The sequence below is a fragment of the Aulonocara sp. 'chitande type north' Nkhata Bay genome, linkage group LG6 (assembly GCF_057382095.1).
Source record: "Aulonocara sp. 'chitande type north' Nkhata Bay isolate Kocher_YH1m ecotype deep benthic linkage group LG6, A_spYH_male_GT1.1, whole genome shotgun sequence".
Classification (NCBI taxonomy): Eukaryota; Metazoa; Chordata; class Actinopteri; order Cichliformes; family Cichlidae; genus Aulonocara; species Aulonocara sp. 'chitande type north' Nkhata Bay.
The window spans coordinates 18,609,731-18,628,636 of NC_141349.1; the positions used below are offsets into that span (position 1 = coordinate 18,609,731).

The following is an 18,906-nucleotide window of genomic DNA, read 5'->3' on the forward strand; positions in this document are numbered from 1 at the left end:
ACACCGACCATTAAAAGGTTTAATTTCCCCATGAGGTTCAAATAAAGACCCTCTGGTGCCCAAACTTGTTATTGCCCCGACTAGAATTCCCTTTGTCAGCATGCTACGGAGACCCACTGTAACCTGCAAAGCTCCTTCTAAACCCATTTCAGGATTGGCTATAGCGGTTGTTTTCCACAAGCACAGCAGTTCGAGTCGACTGGTTGGCTCTGTAATCCCATCTAGTCATACGAGGTGCACATGTGAATGGCGCCTGATTGGGTTTTCACACAAAAGAGCCCCAGCAAGCCTCAATCAATGGATGCAGACTGCTGAGCTGTGCAGTAATGTTTGCTCTCTTTGTCCATTAGATGGGTGTGTAAAAATCGACAATATGGCCCACCTGCAATCTGAGCAGCTCAAGGAGAAATTAAGCAGTCAACAAACATGCTTACCATTGACCCAGGGCATTATCATATCCTGAAATTCCCACCTTAAAGGGCCTGTCTCTTCAAACCAAATCATAAATGGAATATTTGTTCCTATTGGAATAATAGGCCCTATTTGGTGAGATTAGAAAAAAAAAAAGACAGAAAAGCAATACAATCAAATCAATGGAGGCCAAATGGAACGAAGTATTCTTTAAGTATTCATTTTGGGGTTATTTAACCGTAATAACAAGGTTGACTACAGCAAAAACAACACAAAAGGACCTGCTTTATTTTCCCCACTATGTGGGCACTCGTACATTCAAAACACTTGTCCTAATACCAAAATTCTTCTGCATACACCACCAGAACAGTCATTTTGGATGAACTGCCCATTGAAATAAAATCACTGGTTATGTGAGCTACTGAAGTAGCACTGAGGGGTGAAGTCAGTGCACCAAAACAACCTTGGTGCAGTTTGTTAAACTACTGTTGCTACAGAATTTAGATCAGGCACTGGCCTAAATCTTCCCCAGTCTCTGGAGGGACAGAGTAAAGCAAATGAGTGCAGCGCAGACTGAAATTTAGGAAGATGTGAGATGAAAATAGGATTAATAACTTCAGTAAGAGGTCAGTGGATCCTAAGTGAGTGTGAGGAGCAGTAATAGAGGACTGCAGTCAGGTCACAGTGCAGACAGTGAACATGAAGATTAACTTATTACTGAGAGGCCACTCTCCCTGCAGAGTAAACAGCACAGGGAAGAAGGAGTAGGTAGGAGAGTATATTCTATTCGTTTCTGCAGTGAGTGACCAAATTTGTCTAGGGGCTCTTTGACAAGATGAGTACAGTTCTCCATATAGAAGGATTACAGGAACAGTTGTTACCACTTTTTGTAGTAGTATTCACGTTTATCTTATGAAAAAAATGGACAGACAGGGGATGGGGGAGGGCAATTTTATCCTACAAGCCCCAAGGCTGAGCTCAATCAACTGCAAAAGATTTTAAATGCCAGTGAAGCCAACAAAATACATACGTTCACTCACTTACTCACTTATCCATTCATTCATTTCCAGGCAGGGGTGTATTTAGTGAAACACAGGGCACTTTCACACCCACAAAAGCTCACAAATAAAGTAGGCGTTAGCTGGGAGCTTGAGTCCAGCTGAGATCAGTGGGCAGCGATGCACATTTTGCAGAACAGAGCATTACTGAGGAGGGGTCTGTATGCTTGAGTGCATGTATGGCACTGGGTCAAACATGTTAGGGCGGTTACGTCAGTGCATATACAGCGATAATCTATATCGCTGCACTGCATCCAATGGGTTTAAGTGCAGCAGATATTTGGAACAGAGTCAGAACTTTCCCAATTATGTTGTAAAAGCAGGGCAAGGAGCTAACTCTCTAAATATAATTTGCTTTGTAAGTTTTCAGGCAAGTTAATCAATATTCAAGGCAAAAAAAAAATGTAGCTTTTAAACGATAAACAGCATGTCTGAGTCGATGCACATTAGGCCACCGTTGATCTAATCTCAAGTACTGAGCTCCTGTCATCATTTGCGGTCACGCAAAGTGATTGTTGAAGGCTTCATCCATCATCGATCTTACCCTCTACTAACTCATCCAGGCTGGTGATCTTCCTGCCCCCATCCAGCGTGTACAACGTCCGGACTCCTTGCGGAAGGTTGACGTTGTCTGACAGGGACCGTGTGAGCTCCATGAGCAGGGCATCCAGGGATCTGAATCGGTCGTTAGACACGGCGTACACCAAACCTTTGAAATACTTGTCACCATTGCGATAAAAGCGCACCTTCCTGGCCTTTTTCTCGGAGGTGAGGGACTGGAGAGTGCGTGTGCGGTAGAAACTACAATGCGCACTGTGCGCGGGGCTTGGCACCAGCCCGTTACCTCTAGAACCACATTGAGACCCGGAGCCCGAATTGGTCCTCGGTGGCCGGTGAGGCTTGTCTCGTTCCTCAAAGTGTTCAAACTCAATACTTCTGCTTAGCGACATGTCGTCTCTCACTTTATCTGAACGCTGCTCCAAACAGGAAACCAACTTTTATACAGAGAGAGAGAAAGAGATGAGGGATCGATGAGCCAAATGAAGAAGGCAGCCTACACGTGTGCGTCTCCAGTCTCCACTTTAAGCCTGCTATGCCTACCTTAAGCAGCACCAACAGTTTCAAAATGAGAGGGGAAAAAAGAGAAAGTCAGGATGTGACCTCTCAGTCCGCTGAATCTTATCAGATCGATCCGTTAAACTGATTCATCAACCGTCAACAAAACACAGCAGGAGTAATAATCCAGACGTCAGCTCGAGATGAGATATCCGGTTGAAAATGTGTCAAAAAACCGGCAGCTGTGCTTGACAGACATCGCAGTGGATCTCTGTTATCTCACAAACAGCCACGAAATGTTAGAAAAGTTCGGCACGCCGCACTGAAGCCGCCTCCTCCTCGCATCCTTTCCTCTAACTGGTCGTCGGCGCAGGCTGTCAAATCAATGGATAATGAGACGGAGGAGGAGGACGCCTTCCGCATCTCCGGGTCCTAATGCTGTCTATTGTTCCGTTCATGCATTCAAGACCCGAACAATGAAGTTGAGGTTTTACATTCCGGCCAGATGACCTCAGACTGAGGAACCGTAAGAATGATACACGCCCTCCCCCGGAGAGCGAGAAAGTACATTCTTAGCTGGCCTGAGATCAGTACAGCACAGCTACCAAAAACATATCGCCAGTTATGTATTTTATATATTACCTTTAATTTACAATTAACCCCAAAGACATATATCAACCTTGTGTATTTAAATTGCAGCATATATATCAGATGATACCATTAATTAACATTTGCTCATTCTCGCTCATTATGTGTTTGACACACTTTATTAAAGGCTGAAATCAATAGCATAATATAATATAATATAATATAATTTCTTTCTTTCTTTCTTTTTCAAGAAGAAACTTGGGGTTTCTAAGCTTTATCTTAGATACATAACAGCGATTAAACCATTTACAGGGAGCGCTCATGAGCTGTGTCGTTATGGCATACGGTTGTGCCAAAAAGTGATCTTTCATGAATTATATGATATTGAGCCACAAAGAACATTACTATCACAAGGTAGATGCTCCTACCAGTTGTTTTTTGTTTGTTTGTTTGTTTGTTTGTTTTTTGTAAAGTGACTTTTACACAGCTTTTTTATCTGGTATAAAAAAAAAGTCTTTTTCAAGATAGATCTGGCCATGAGCAGAAATAGCAAGAAACATAATATTATACTTCTGTAAAGATATTTTAAGTGACCAAAAAGGACTGGATTGGTTATAAAGTAGCTGCAATAATGCAAAACTGGTAATTTCTTCATTATAAATGTATATATAATCCCTTCTTAAATCCTGTTGACCAGTAGAAGCAGATAAAATACACGAAAAAAAAAAAAACACACACACACAGAAATATCACAAATCACTTTTTGGCACTAAACTTAGCTTGTTGGTTAATGCACAATAGCACTGATTCCACCCAGCCCTGCTTTAGCTACTTTGTGTGTGGCATTAGTATTGTAATGGTGTTTCTGTAAGTTGTGAGATTATTCTCTACATAAAAAAACAAAACAAAAAAAAACATTCAAAGATTCAAAGATTTGAAAAATGTGATACGATGAGTGTCTATTTCTTTTTGTGACATTTGGATGGTAGGGTTAGAATTTGGTGTGAGTAACATAAGCACATGGATCTATCCTACCTTGTTTTGTTTTTTTGGTTTTTTTGGGGTGGGGGTGGGGGGCGCTAACCCTACCCCTGTTTTCTTGGCACAAGAATGTTTCCAGCACCTTGGTGAATCTACATTAAAAAGGATTAAGGCAGTTCTGAGGGCAAAGGGTGATCTAACCTGGTATGACAAATGTGTGACTAATAAAGTCTTCTAAGTCTACTTTAGACTAGAAACTTCTACCAACCACAGCAGAGAAAAGCCCTATGATGTAAAATGAATTCTTCTTATTCAAACATTTGTTGAATTTGGCCATTTTAACATTTACAGAATGTAAAAAAGAGGATATCAAAGAGAAGTTTGTGGATTGAATGCAGCTGTTTCACAGAGGAAGATTTGCTAAATGAGTCAACTCAAACATGTGTCATGTTGCTTTAGGGAAAAAAACAAAAAACAAAAAACAAACAAACAATATATATATATATATATATATATATTAGGGGTGCAACGATATTCATATCGATATTGAACCGTTCGATACAGTGCTTTCGGTTCGGTACGCATATGTATCGAACAATACAACATTTGTAATTTATTTTATCAATTTTCCTTCTGACGATGCTGTCTGTGTTGAGCGCTCAGTGAATCTGTGTTCGACTACTCCGCCTAGGCTGCACTGTCGAGCGCAGATCCACTGAGTGCTCAACACAGACAGCATAGTCAGAAGGAAGAGCGCAGGGCAAGCTAGCGAGACAGAAGTTAAGCTCTCCTTGCAACAGGCAAATTGAACCTCATTCAGATCTGGCGTTTGGAATTATTTTGGTTTTCATGTGACGTATGACCCTGAAGGTAAGCGAGTCATGGACTAAAGTAAAACAGTATGTTGGATGTGCCATGCAATGCTCAATTACATTGGTGTGAACTAGTGTGTTAGCGCAGTTAGCTCGTTAACGTGTTGGCTGTCTAGCCCCATGCACGGAGCGATCGGCGGTAGCTCGTTAACGGAGATTTGCCGTGTTGTGGCGTTAAGGTCATTTCAACGAGATTAACCTGAAAGCACTAGTGGGAACACAACGAATACGACTGCACATTTACGCCGACATCATCCTAGTGCAAAGACAAGTGGAAGCAGACAAAAAAAAAGCAAGCATGCTACTAACTTTAGCCGAGTTATTTAGACAGCTGTTAGCACATGATTCTCCTTATGCTGCTGAGAATATAGCCCAGAAGAAGCGGATATTATAGCTTTTATTTTGGAAAGAGCCATTTCTCTGTAATAAACTCTCTTTTCCAAAGATGAGTGATTCCTCAATCAGATACAGGGCTCGCAATATCGCTAGCCCGACGTCCCGGAGCTAGCGATTTTTTCAGTCGGGCTACCAAAATCTTTCTCTTCCCTGCCCGTCGGGCTATTGTAGGAAAAATATATGTCAATGTTTTTGCATTCTTTCAGAAATGTAGCTGGGTAATTATGTCATTGGCATCGGTGAGCCACTGTCAATATGTGACATATTGAATTTGCGCTTGTTTTTTTGCTTTCACTTTGCAATCGTGCGAACTGTGTATAGAGAGCGACAGCACTGATCTGTGAGTGATGATAATTTGTGCACCAATTCCTCTGACATCGTCTTATTAATTGTTAGCTTACTATGCAAACATGACAAGTGAAATCTCCCGCAGCTTAAACATGTGAGAGGTTGATCGTGCAGAGAATCGCTGAGCTTATGTGAGTGCGTGTGTAAAAGCATTTCAGTTCTGCTGAGCCAAATAAGACAGGTCGGGGTGAAGAAGTGACAGCCAAAGAAAAGCTTACCACAAAACGGAGAAGTTATGACAAATCAGACTATAAGGCAAAAAGAAAGTGCAGCTTTATGGTTTCATGGACAAAAGAATTTCTGTGGCTGTAATATGATGAGCTAAATAACCAGGGCTGCACATAAGTGGTCCGCAGGTGCGCATTCGCTGTCAAAATAAAAAACACGCACAAGGGTTAGGGTTAAATTTAAAAACTGTACTTTTGAGTTAAAATATATATTTATAATTTTAATAAATGACAAATTAAAAATGCATGAACATTTTTTTGTATCGAAAAAATATCGAACCGTGACACCAAAGTATCGAACCGAACCGAACCGTGAATTTTGTGTATCGTTGCACCCCTAATATATATATATATATATATATATATATATTGTCCAAAGACATGCAGCTTGTGGGGATAGGTTAATTGGATAATCCAAATTGTCACTAGGTGTGAATGTGGGAATGAATGTGAGTGCAAATGGTTGTCTGTCCCTGTGTGTTGGCCCTGCGACAGACTGGCGACCTGTCCAGGGTGTACCCTGCCTCTCGGCCTATGACAGCTGGGATAGGCTCCAGCGCCCCCCTGAAAAGGATAAGCGGAAGCGAATGGATGGATGGATATATATATATATATATATATATATATATATATATATATATATATATATATATATATATATATATATATATATATATGGCGCATATGCATAAAAAATACACAGATATGTGTGCCAGGCATATAGATGTTTATGTTGGAGAATGTCCCAAATACTAAGCTGGACTTTTGATTCCTGCCAAATAGTGACCTTGGATTATGCTTGGCAATGCCAGGTTTACTCACCACCTGGTGGGTTACTGAGAAACTCACCACCGTTTCCATCCAGGCTCTCACTCACCTGCGTCATAACCTGGCAGAGCGCAGACCTGGGAAACACTGTCAGTGCAGCTTGTCAAAAAAACCAGGCCAACCAGAGCTGCAACGGACAGGCTGGGGATCAGTTAACCCACTTTTGAAACACTGTAGCCTCATTCCTGAAGCCAGTGCCACAGAAACGAATGAGTCTAACTTTTGGTATAAGTCAACTTAAGGCTGATGAACAACTTCTCAACAATTATTTGACACATGAAGTCAGAAAAGCACATCAAATATGAAGATGGAAAAGAATGCGAAGAATGAAAACTTGAAATACATCCAGTATGCGTGGACTTTAGTGAGATCTCAGATAAGAAGCCAGCTTTGGATATGCATTGTTTGAGCAGCCTTTCTGGAGGAAGTTGTTAAGCAGGAACCAACCCGGCAGAGGGAAATCCTGTACAGAATGACAAAGCATAAAATCCCTCAATGACAAAAATCCCTTTATCTAAAATATAAATAACAATTAGGTTGACAATAAAGCTTAATCCTCCCCTGACCGGTTCTTTCGATACTTTCTGGCCAGCTGCTAATACAGTGAAGTTTATAAGGGATTTGGGGGATATTTCTCACACAGGGATTTGTATGAAAATCACTTAGCAAACCAATCCAGTCTTAACAAAACAATGCAAAGCAAAGCGTGTGATCAGTTACAAAGCGCTGCTGGTTTCAGGTTCAAACCACAAGCCATATAAACATACTGAGAGCTATTCATTTAGAGAGATGAAGGTCCTTTGGCTGTAACACTGTACTGACACTGAATTCAGCACAGTGACATTTCTTAAGTGCTATAGGTCCTGGGGAGCCCACATCATGACAGCAACTGTATCAAAGCCATGTGGAAACTCACCCGCACTCTGTGCGTTATTTACACTGCAGCTGCTACAACACTCACACAATTTCAGATTGATGTGCCAATAAAAACGGTTTTGGTTTTGGGGCCAAAGGTTAATGGAGAGAGAGGCAGATCTGTGAAACATATGGGTCAGACTATACATCACAACTTTAGACACACTGAACATGTTAAAATTCAGGTCAAATGTTGATGTGAAAAGTTAAAAACAGGAAACCCTGACCCAAAATATCATGTGAAGGTTAAAGGATTTCCATTCCAGTCTAGTGAAGCTGAAGGAGAAAATAACTCTGTCACCCTCTAGTGTTCAACACTGAACATTTAATGACAACTTTGTATATTGTGTGTATTTTGCTTTGATGACTTTTTACTGAATAAATTGTGCATAAAAAATCACAGGAAATATGTCATACAAACAGTTTTACCTCGGAACGACTTTTAAGCATGATGTAATCATCATGTTGGTGAATGAACATTAGTGACACGGTGAATTGAAGTGACCAGCATACAGTATATTATGTATAAGCATATATAAATGTTCAAAAAAGAGAGAACAGCCAACAGAGTTTCATTAAATCCTGATTTCATGCAGCTCCTCTTCGCTCCTCAACTATATGACCATCCCTGCCAGCGCTTACTGATCTCACACACCCGTGACACTCTCTTGTGAACAAGAATGTGAAATTCTATGCCTGACCTCCTAAACCAAAGGCAGTGGCAGAGTATCAGGGATTCAGAGGGTGCTGACTCTAATTTCAGTTTCCTCACGCTTGGCTGCAAACTGCACCAGTTTTGCATTGGACTTTAGACTTCAGCCAAGCCGAGGTCACGGACGAGATCACTGGCAAACCAGGGGTCTCAGGTTACCCAATCAGGCATACCCTACTTCTCCGCTGCACCCAGAGGATCTGCTTGTGAAATTCACAAATAAAATTGGTGACAAGGCATTGAATTGGCAGAGCTCCAGGCTAGCTTGATTAGCTCTTTCATCAGTGTTGTAGATTAGTGGGAATCTGGATTAGAGCTTTGACCAGCACCAGAAAATCTCTGGCCGGTTGGGACTCCATGTATCCATCCCTCCCTAAGAAACAAGGAGTGGCCGTGCATTTCTGTGCATCTATGCAGTGGTAGCATCATGACCTCACCTTCATACTGTGGTATGCCTGACTTTAGTAGCAGGTGATTGGCATGTCTAGCATAAGTTTTCCAAGACATTGTTCTTATTTTCAACCTCACCTAAGACCACGGGCCTCGGGAGACCCTGCAAAGAGGTGATGCCTGTGACAACACAGCTACCAGCGATACCCAGGCATGCCGTACCTTATGCTACAATAAGCAGTTTTGCCAGTTTAGTCTTATTTTACAGGAAAAAAGAAAGAAATTGATGATGTTAAGGATGAGTGTGAAATTCTATTAAAACTTGCAAAATCCACATTTCTATGAGACATTTCCATTTATTGTTTGCCATATTATTGAAAATGTAGACATGTGGTGGAACAATAAATGAAGCAGCATATACCACATTTGCATGCTAATGAGCAGCGTCGTAAAAACCACAACTGTCACCTTAATGCGAAGTCCACACTTTGGGCCACAAGCATGAAATAAAAAATTCAGCCTTGACACATGGAGGTTTTTATGGGGACAATAAATGTGAGAGTCATAAATTATTTCTGTAATTTCACCAAGTTAATCTCCTGGTGTAAAAGGACAAGTGGCTTTTTATTTATCTGGTAATTTGCCCACACCACAGCTTTCACACTCACACACACACACAGAGCCCATCATGAAAACAAGGACAATATTGGTCAGCTACAGATCTGTTTTTGGTAACTGTCTGAAATGCACCCAGCACTTCTTTTGCAGCCAAAACAAATTCAGTTATCTCAGGTCACGTCAGGTTTTACACCATTTGGCAGCAGTGACTCTGAGGGCCCATGTTTTCCCACAATGACCCAATTCTCTCACATTCTGTTAAAGGTAAGACACACAGTACTGCTGCCAGGTCAGCTGTTGCTGTAAGTGAGCAGCAGCTAGATGCCTGTGTCTGGGCGCAGGAGCAGTTGATAAGACAGTGTAGATACTTGATTGCAAGGTGTAATCACGCTTACAGATATACCGTGATTGTCATTCTGAAGGACACAATCGTCATACAAGACATTAAGGCAAAACCATTGTGGTGCCGTTTTGTTTAAAATCCAACTTAAAATAAAGATCTGTGAAATGTTTTACCAACGTGAAACGTCAATGACATTTTATTAAAGTAGAAGAAATTATAAAAAAAACTGTGAGAGACATCATATAATAAGAAACATGCATCCCAAAAGCCAACGTGAAAATACCACCATCTGAATGTTGCAGCAGAAATCAAGACTCATCGGGCCAGAGAACAGATATTTTTTATGTGGTATGGTTAATAAAGTGTATAATAGAAATGTACATGGTATTTGGAGACTTTCTCTTTATGGCAGCAGTTTATAGGTCTGACCACAAGATGGGGGTCTTACACCTTCCATTGTACCTCTCTTTTTTCAGCATTGCAATGATATCCTTCTTATATTTCATGTTATAAAAGATGACAGAGAACGATTTTGATGGATACATCAGAATAATGAGCAACATATTCATACACCTGCCATCAACTAGAAATTTTTGAGTCAGGGTAGATTTCTCCCATGGCTCTTCTTCTTTCTTTTTCTTTTTCTTACACAGAAGCAATGATAATTGAAATAAAAATAATACCAAATGAGACTGCAGAAGGATCTTATTTGCAAGGGTGTAGAGAAGGAAGATAATATGTTTCAGAGAAAAGGGATATGATTCAGTTAGGTGAGAGCAACATGAGGTAGAAGAGATGAGTTTTCAGGCTCTAAGCAAGAGCGGAGAGTATCTGGAGGAGGGGGAAAAAATCTCTACCACGAGGGGAAAAAACAGAATGGAAAAGAGTCGAGTCCCTGCAGGGAAACTGGACCTGATTTGTAAAATTATCACTTTATTTAAAGGAGTAAAATCTCAATAATTGAGCTGAAGTATCAAGGAAGGTATTCCTCATCTCTCTGTATATATTCACCCACACAATATTCTATTTAAAAAAAAAAACAGCCCACCTTCAAACCCCCACACTGCTATGCTACTATGTGCCACTGCATGTTCTGGCCTTGACCTAACATGACACACTCCCCTCTCATTGAGTGTTTCCCACTGAAGAAAAACACACCTCTGATCAATAGATCCTCAGCAGGAGCAAAAAACATCTAGACATTAATAGCACTGTTAATCTGTCAGAGCCGGTACTGGTAGATTACAGCTGAAGGGGTCATCACATTGAACAGTCAAAACTAATCGAGGCTGACACATGTCAGAGCGAGGCATTGCTCCGGCCTGATCTCATCCAAGACATCCTGCTCCTCCCCAGAGAAATCACCGGGCCTCTGGCCTCACTATTGTGAAAAGCTGCATGGACCATTCCAAAGACATAAGGACTATAAACACCGGCACTGATCTGTCATACTGGCCAATCAGCTTTATTATACCCCATGTTTGTGTTAAAGCAGCTACGGAGGCAGAAATGTCTACACTTGTGAAATTTCTTAAGCTTTGTATTTGGCAACAATAAAAGGCATAAATGCTGATATCTATGAAAAAAAAACCCAGTTTCTTATCATCTTTTCAGTCTGCAGTTTCAAATGCTACACAACTAGGACCAGTCTCACGGATGCTTTTCACAGGATGACGAAAAAAACTGTCATAATTCGTACAGCTTTAAATAGTACATTTAACTACCGTATAAGTGTGTGTGAACTGTTACAAACAGATGACTCCATCGCAAGTATTAACTCCGCTATTACCACCCTCCGTGCAACAATTACCCAACGTGAACTATGATGCGGTTTCGCTGGTCACTGCATGTCACCACAGATCTTGCATAAAATTCACAGAGATGTGTCAGAAATTAGCATTGTGAGCAGTTGGGCATTGACGGTTGTCTTTCACTGTGAATATCAACCATGGCGCTGGTGAATAAGTCCTTTCTCATCTGATCTTGTCACAAACTCCTACAGACCTCTATGATGTCAGAGCCAGTCTGTAGGTTCACGCTATCATGAGCATGACTGCTGTTAAATACATTCGTCGGGCTAAAAGGATCCTGGTAAAGCTTACAATACAGTAGGCAGTAGTAGCTGTTGGTGAATAAAGTGTCATAATGATAATTTACAAGGTCCACTCACTTCAGCGTGTGGTGAGTGCTTATTACACATTGTTGCTACTCTTACCACCATTTAACTCTTTTAGAGCCTAAAATTACTCATTTACAAATCAACATTTGAATATGATCAAATATTAATACAGTGTTGCTTCAGTGGTGGTTACATCTCAGTGATTGTTGCAACTGGGGTTAGCTGACACTCTAGATTTTTGTTGTTCTGGACAAATAAATAACACTTAAAGTCACCTTAAGGACCATTTTAAGTCTAAAACCATTGCATAACTATACCTGAAAACTACATATAACTATACAAGTACAAGGAGGTTTGAATATATAGTACTTTCACCTGTTATTAGTTACCCATTAGTAGAAACCAGTGCATAAGTACATAACAGATGATGGGATTTTGAAACAAAGATCCAATCATACAAAATATTTATTTTGCATAAAAAACATTTAAATTTAGTATTAAAAATTCTGAATATGTTAGAATATGTTATAAAAACAGCATAAAAAAACATACATTTCTCAGCTGTCAAACACTTTTTGTGGTCAGAGCCAGGCTTTCACTCTGATGTGTACAGAGATTTTACCAGTCTTTAAATATAGTGGAATAGTTCTAAACTGTATACACTACACCCATATATACTGCCTAGAAGAGAACATACCCTTAATGTCCTTAAAGGTTTAATATATCATTGAATGAATGGCAATTATTCTCCTCAGAAAACACAAAAAAACCTGAAAATGAACAATGCATCACCCTAAAAAGGCATCTACATGGATGTTTTTCCTATAGATTAAATGTCTATATATTTGCAGGGTATATATATATGATTTAATAGGTGCATCTTCTTAGTATTGCTTGTCTTTAAATACTGAGTTGACTATGTGCTTGGCATCGGTGACATGCAGGGAAATATAGATGTTCAGCGGAGAAAGAAACGTCTCTATTAAACCTTTGCTGTCAGCTCCAAATGATTTACCATTCCTGCTATAACATATATGGTAGGAGAAGTACATTCAATAGATGGCACTGTTTCCCAGGCCTCGGCCTCTCTACCGTCCTCACTGCTGCACAGCTCTCTCCATTTCTCTCTCTGTCTCTCTCTCACCTCTCCTGGGAGCCTGGAGTTGTTCTGTCTAGAACCCACTTCTCTAAAATGTTGAACAGACTCTTGGCCAAAGCATACCTGGAGCCATTTCAAGCAATATCAACCACTGAATCAAAAACATCGCTGCACTCATTGTATCAAAATATATAACTGAGGATTGGATAACAGTTTTGGTTGAGATGGATGATCTTGGTCTCACACACACACACACACACAAAATGAAAGTTATATAAAGATCAAGGAGATTTATAGGCAATAACATGCGTTTATGCTGTGATTATAAAAGTGTTATAAGTCAGTGCAGACATGCCAGTGATATTCTCTGCATGGTCCAATATATTTTTACATGCAGTATTTTCAAACAGTTCACAGCTTTGTTGGAATGGCATGTGCATGGGCAGGTATATATAGCTACCATCCTGACTTAAATTGCTTTTTCACCTGGAAGAGTCACGGTCACTTTTTATCGTGCTGATCATTCAGAGACGTCAACAAGTAGCACGGGTCTGCTGCCACAGCCAATCATTAAAGGTTTTCAAAAGCCTGTTTAGAAAAGGTAAGAAAGGCAGCAGGATGAACAAATGTTGATTTGTGTAACTTAGGGAGAAATATTGTTAAAATACAAGTTGGGATGTGCAACGGTTGAGGAGAGAAGGAGATGGAGGAGCCAACTAAATGATTTGTGAGACAATTTTTTTCTTGTCTGAATGAAAAATTTAAAAAAAATGTCTTTATGTCTGTGAGTTTAAAAATAAATAAATCAGGGACTTTGACTTGTGAGTGCAATTAAACTGATGCTTTCAGACAAACCTGCAGAAGCATATTAAAAATGAAATCATTTCCACTGGTGCCCCCTGAAGTTGATCTACCTGCAGATGATTGACAGCTGCAAAGACGTCTGGTTTAAGACTTGCAGTAAGCGGTGAGATTAATTAGAGTGCTGCGTGGTGTTGTTTGATTAATTATAACACTGATCACAGAACGGAAAAGTGTGGAGGGAGAGAGAAAGGCTGAAGCTTGATTGATGAGTCAGTGTGACAGGGAAAACCGCCTCAGCTCATGAGATTCTCTCTTAAACCTTGAAGCTCACCAGCTCATTCTTTCTTTTTCTTTCTTTCTTTTTTTGGAAACCTCAAGAGCACAAACACAATGTGTGTTCAGTTTCCTTTTGTTTCTTCAATCACACGAATAACAGGGTTTCAAATAGCATAGCAGCCACTTGGTTCACATCGAGCTACCTTCTTCGTGGAAGTTACACCTGGAGCATGAGACAATCAGCGTGGTTGCTAGGTAACGGGTCTCCTCATAGTCTGTACCGTAAGCTCCCAGCGAAGCAAGCTTTGCTCAGTGAATCACTCCTTACATGACAGTAGTGGACTACAGTAGAAGTAGATATGCTCTGCGTGTGCGCCTCTGCTATAGGTGAAGTTTAACATCAATACTCACAGGATGTATCCTCCCCCCCTCTTTTTTCAGAATGGTCACAGCAGGAAAAGGACAGATTTTTAAAATAAATATCACGTCTTGCTTTCAACTTCGGTGTCCTGGTAAATGTTAACAGCTGACTGGGACAATAATTGAAACAACTTTGCTTTTCATAGTAGGATCCTCTCTTATATTAAAGTGACTCACTGCAGAAACTTTGCTAGGCCAGTTGGCATTGGATCAGTTCCCATTTCTTCATTTCTTCTTCACAGCTACTCATATCACTTTACAAAGCTGATGGGGAGTGTTTTAACCATCAAATTTGTATTTATTTGAAGCATTTCTTTTCTCTTATGATGATCACCACCAACTGCTGAAACAGTGCATGTTCCCCACTTACTGGCTAACCTTGTCTGATTGGATGATGATTGGAAACAACTAATGATGAACGAATTAGTTAGCTGCATGTAAACGATGGCCATACTAGGGATGATCCAGTCTCCATCTTGGTTATTTGAATCCAAACGTGACCTCAGTTACATAGGAAGGCAACACGATTAGCACTGGCTCTCTATCTAACAAGCTGGCAAGGAGCATTTGTTATATATGGTGATATTAACTGGGATGGCAGAGAAAACGAATCTCTTTAAGCAACATATGCATAAGTCGAATGTGCAGGCAAGAAGCAAGATTTTTAGTTTCTGTTTGCAGTCCACTCGTGGTTCAAGTACTATTGACCAATTACGCTTGAGCAAGCTTTGGTGGTAGGTGGTAGTTTGTGTGGAAAGCAAAAGAGGAATGGCATTTGTTGAAACACATTGCATAGCCATTGGCTATGTTTGTTTTTGTTGTGATTAACACACACAAAAAAAAAAAAATCTGAAGAAGTCAGCAGACTAACTTGACCTGATTTCCTGGAGAATTAAAAAATATATTTACCAGAAAACTGACAGCTGACTTCTTAAAGCGTGTTTTACTACATCTGAATGCTGAACAAATGAAGGGTGGATCTCACTGAGAAATCACCTCCATAATAATTCTTATCTGTTTTACTCTAAAATGATTTTTAGACATTAGAGAAGACTTGAAACTAACAATTGAAACTTTGAACCCATGAGGTAAATGTTTGCTTTTGTCGTAAATATGATGCAACGTAGGATCATTTCCCCACAAACTTCAATTACAATTCTTTTTTACAAAGAGTCTTTTTAATGACTGTGCTGTCCATTAAAGAGACTGCGCGTTTAATTCACTTCACTTTAATTTACTTCACTATACAGAACCCGAGGCCCAATCATTTTCTTATATACACGAATGAATACTGAGAAAATGAAGAGAAATAAAGAGTCAGGTGATAATTCCTTTGGGGTGTTGCTACTTCCAGCTACGCTGACTAGTTTCTGTCTGTAAATTTACTTTCCTTTATTTTTAATGAAAGACTAAGTTAGTTACTTCTGCTGCTGCTGCTTATATGATTTCCTCTTTTAGGAAATCAGGAAAAATAATAGAGTGCAGTTGAACAGCACCGCATCAAATCCTCTGCTGAACAAAGTCAGAAGAGGTCCTTATTGTTTGTGAAGTGTACAAGTGTATGGGGATATATAATCCATGGTAAATCTCTGTGTAATGAGCAGTTATTGGCACTTGTTTTTGAGGAGCCCCTCTCTTCAAGACAAATGAATGGTTTATGATGATGGAGACGGCAGCACTGAAATCTGCCCAAATGCCTCTCCGGCTCAGCTCAATAGTGTTGTTTTCCTCTCCTCATCGGTTCCAGCCATCTGTTGCTCATTTCATATCTGTCCATTGCATTTTGGCCCTGGAACCTCACATGTTTTGAAGCTTCGGGTTAGTGTTTGAATTAACTATTAAAAATGTGGCTTGCCATAATATGGGAATTGTGAAGCAATAACACCATTTCAGAAAGTACCGTGCAATTTAACGTTGCTCAAATGACACGACCATAACACCACAATTTGCAGAGTTTGTTCACCCGAGTCAGCTGTAGTGGTAGATCCACTACACTTTTAATTCTGCGGTTTTTCATATGAGGACATAATGAAAAATAATATGATCCTTAGCAGATTTGTACATGAATACAACCTCAGATGAACTACAAAAATGACATATTGCACTGTGTATTTAATAAAAAAAACTGAGCCAAAATGCAGAAGCAGTGTATGAAAAACTACATACAGCCTTACTGCTTCCAAAGAAATTAAGGGGTATTAGAAGCCAGGGCCTGCTAATCAAATGCTCCACATGAACTGATGATCAGCAAGTGTGACCACCTCTGTAAAAGCACAAGTCTCTGCTTACTGGGAGTTTTTTGGTTAGCAGAATGCCAAGGAAGAAAGACATCCACAATAACCTTAGAGAAGAAAGTGTTGCTGCCCATCTGGGAAGGGTTACAAGACCATTTCCAAACATTTTGAAGTCTATCAGAAAGATTATTCACAAAAGGAAAACATTTGAGACAGATGCCAATCTTTGCAGGAGTAGAGGTCCCAGCAAATCCGCTCCAAGATCAGACCGTGCAATGCTCAAAGAAACTAAAAAAAAACCCCAAAAAACCCAACTAACAGCCACATGTCAGACTGTGCAGACTTCAGTTAGCATGTTAAATGTTAGTGAGTTCAATGAGAAAGTACAATTAGAAAGCGAATGAACAAGTGTGGCTAGTTGGAAGGGATGCCTCTTGTCTCTAAAATGAATATATCAGCAAGGCTGATTCAACTTGACTGAAATGCTGGGACCTTAAGAGAGCTGTGGATAAAAGAATGGCCACACACCTCAACAGTATAAAGGAAAGTGGGCCAAAACTCCTCCACAATGATGTGACAAACTGATAAAGTCATACAAAAAATGATTACTCCAAGTTATTGCTCCTAAACGTTGCTCTACGAGCTGCTGAATCACGGGGACGTGCTTAATTTTCCACCAACTACTTTTGAATTTTGGTTCCGTTTTTGTTAAATAAATAATCACATAGTGTAACATGTCATTTCATTTGTGGTCCTCCCAGCTCTCAACAACAAAAAACAGGGTGCAAAAAATTTGTCACATCACCTCTTTTTAGAAATTGGCCTAATGGATCATCTCCAGTCCAACATTATGCACTCCACACTGTATATAAATGCCACTTGTTTTGCACATATTCAACTCTGTATATTTTATATATTTTATTATTATTATTATTATTATTATTATTATTTTTATTTTTTTTTATTTTTTTACTATTTAATTTGTAAAAATGTGTATACACACACACACACACACACACACACACACACACACACACACACACGTAGGAAAATATTTAGTATACACATCCAGAAATGCATATACTATTATATATTGTACATATATTTATTAGTTTCAGGTTGGCCATTCTTGTATTTTGCTCGTTTGTGTTGTTGTGTTTGCACATCTCTGTTGCTTGTGGGGCTCGCACACAAGAATTTCACTCGCATGTGCTGTGCCAGTGTGCCTGCACATGTGATGTGACAATAAAAGTGATTTGATTTGATTTGATTTGAATATGCTATGAAAAGTTTTGTGTTTCTTTAGCCGAAAATCCAAAATTGTTTAAAATTGTTTAACGTGTGATCTGTCGACTATCCAAAGTATGATGAGGTGAGGATTTCTCCGTCCCTCACTTAGTTATTCCTCACCTTTTGGATATAGTTTCCTGCAGCACCTTTGGCATCACTGCCTGTAAGTTTCTTCCCTCATGTGCAGGGTTTCATCTTCTCCCACTGTGCGAATGGTGTCCTTGAGTTTTGTGTTTTGTATGTGTGGCCTGTCTTCTTCCCAGGTCGTCATGGTGCAGAGGTGGCTGTGTAGCTTTCAAAATGTATCACTGCAGATCTTTTTACCACCACATTTTAACGAGTGTGTACAGGCTACATGTAAATGACACGGGCAGAGTACTCCATATCCCAAACCAGCATTTAAGATCGAAGGTACCTTTAAATGTAAAGATTGTGATTTTTGACCTTGATGATGAGGAAATACCTTTTTTTGAGACATAAGCTGATATAGAGCAGGCTGCAGATTTATTTTGGACTGGGACACTGTTGTGGTGCTACAGTTTGGCACAGCTGCTCTTGTAAAAAATTTTGATACCCCCAATAAGAGTTCCGTCTTTTACTGTGATTAAATCCCTCCGGCCTGTTTGCAGTAAAAAATCTCTCTCCTTCTCTTTCTCCAGGTCCCCTTCCTCCCACACCCTCATATTTGCCTCTGCCTCCCTCATCATTCTCATTCTCTCCCACTCCCTACCTCTGGTGACCTACACAGAGGGAGACACAGGTCACTGAATTCAAGGCTGTGTATTCACAACAACAGTCTGGTCAAAACTCTTGTAAACCGTCTTTAACTGCAGTCACACCAAGTAACTGTAAACAGGTTTGTTTTTTTTAATGTCAAATGGCAGGTTGGCACTATTGGATTTATTCACCACTTCTACCAAG

At 40.0% G+C, this 18,906-nt stretch overlaps 1 protein-coding gene across 2 annotated transcripts in view; it reads right to left on the reverse strand.

Moving 5' to 3' along the window:
- The window catches only part of dclk2a (doublecortin-like kinase 2a), a 42,990-nt gene extending 39,928 nt beyond the window's left edge, over positions 1-3,062 (reverse strand). Inside the window, exons 1-2 of one of the 2 annotated variants that reach the window (XM_086295390.1) lie at positions 2,571-3,062; positions 2,014-2,464 (exon numbers count right to left, since the gene is read on the reverse strand). In XM_086295390.1, the coding sequence (XP_086151516.1) occupies positions 2,014-2,419 (406 nt within the window). In that variant the 5' untranslated portion in view covers positions 2,420-2,464; positions 2,571-3,062. Of the gene's footprint in view, positions 1-2,013 lie in introns of both variants that reach the window. The other variant, XM_086295391.1, reaches the window with a different exon arrangement.
- Between the last annotated feature and the right edge of the window lie 15,844 nt (positions 3,063-18,906).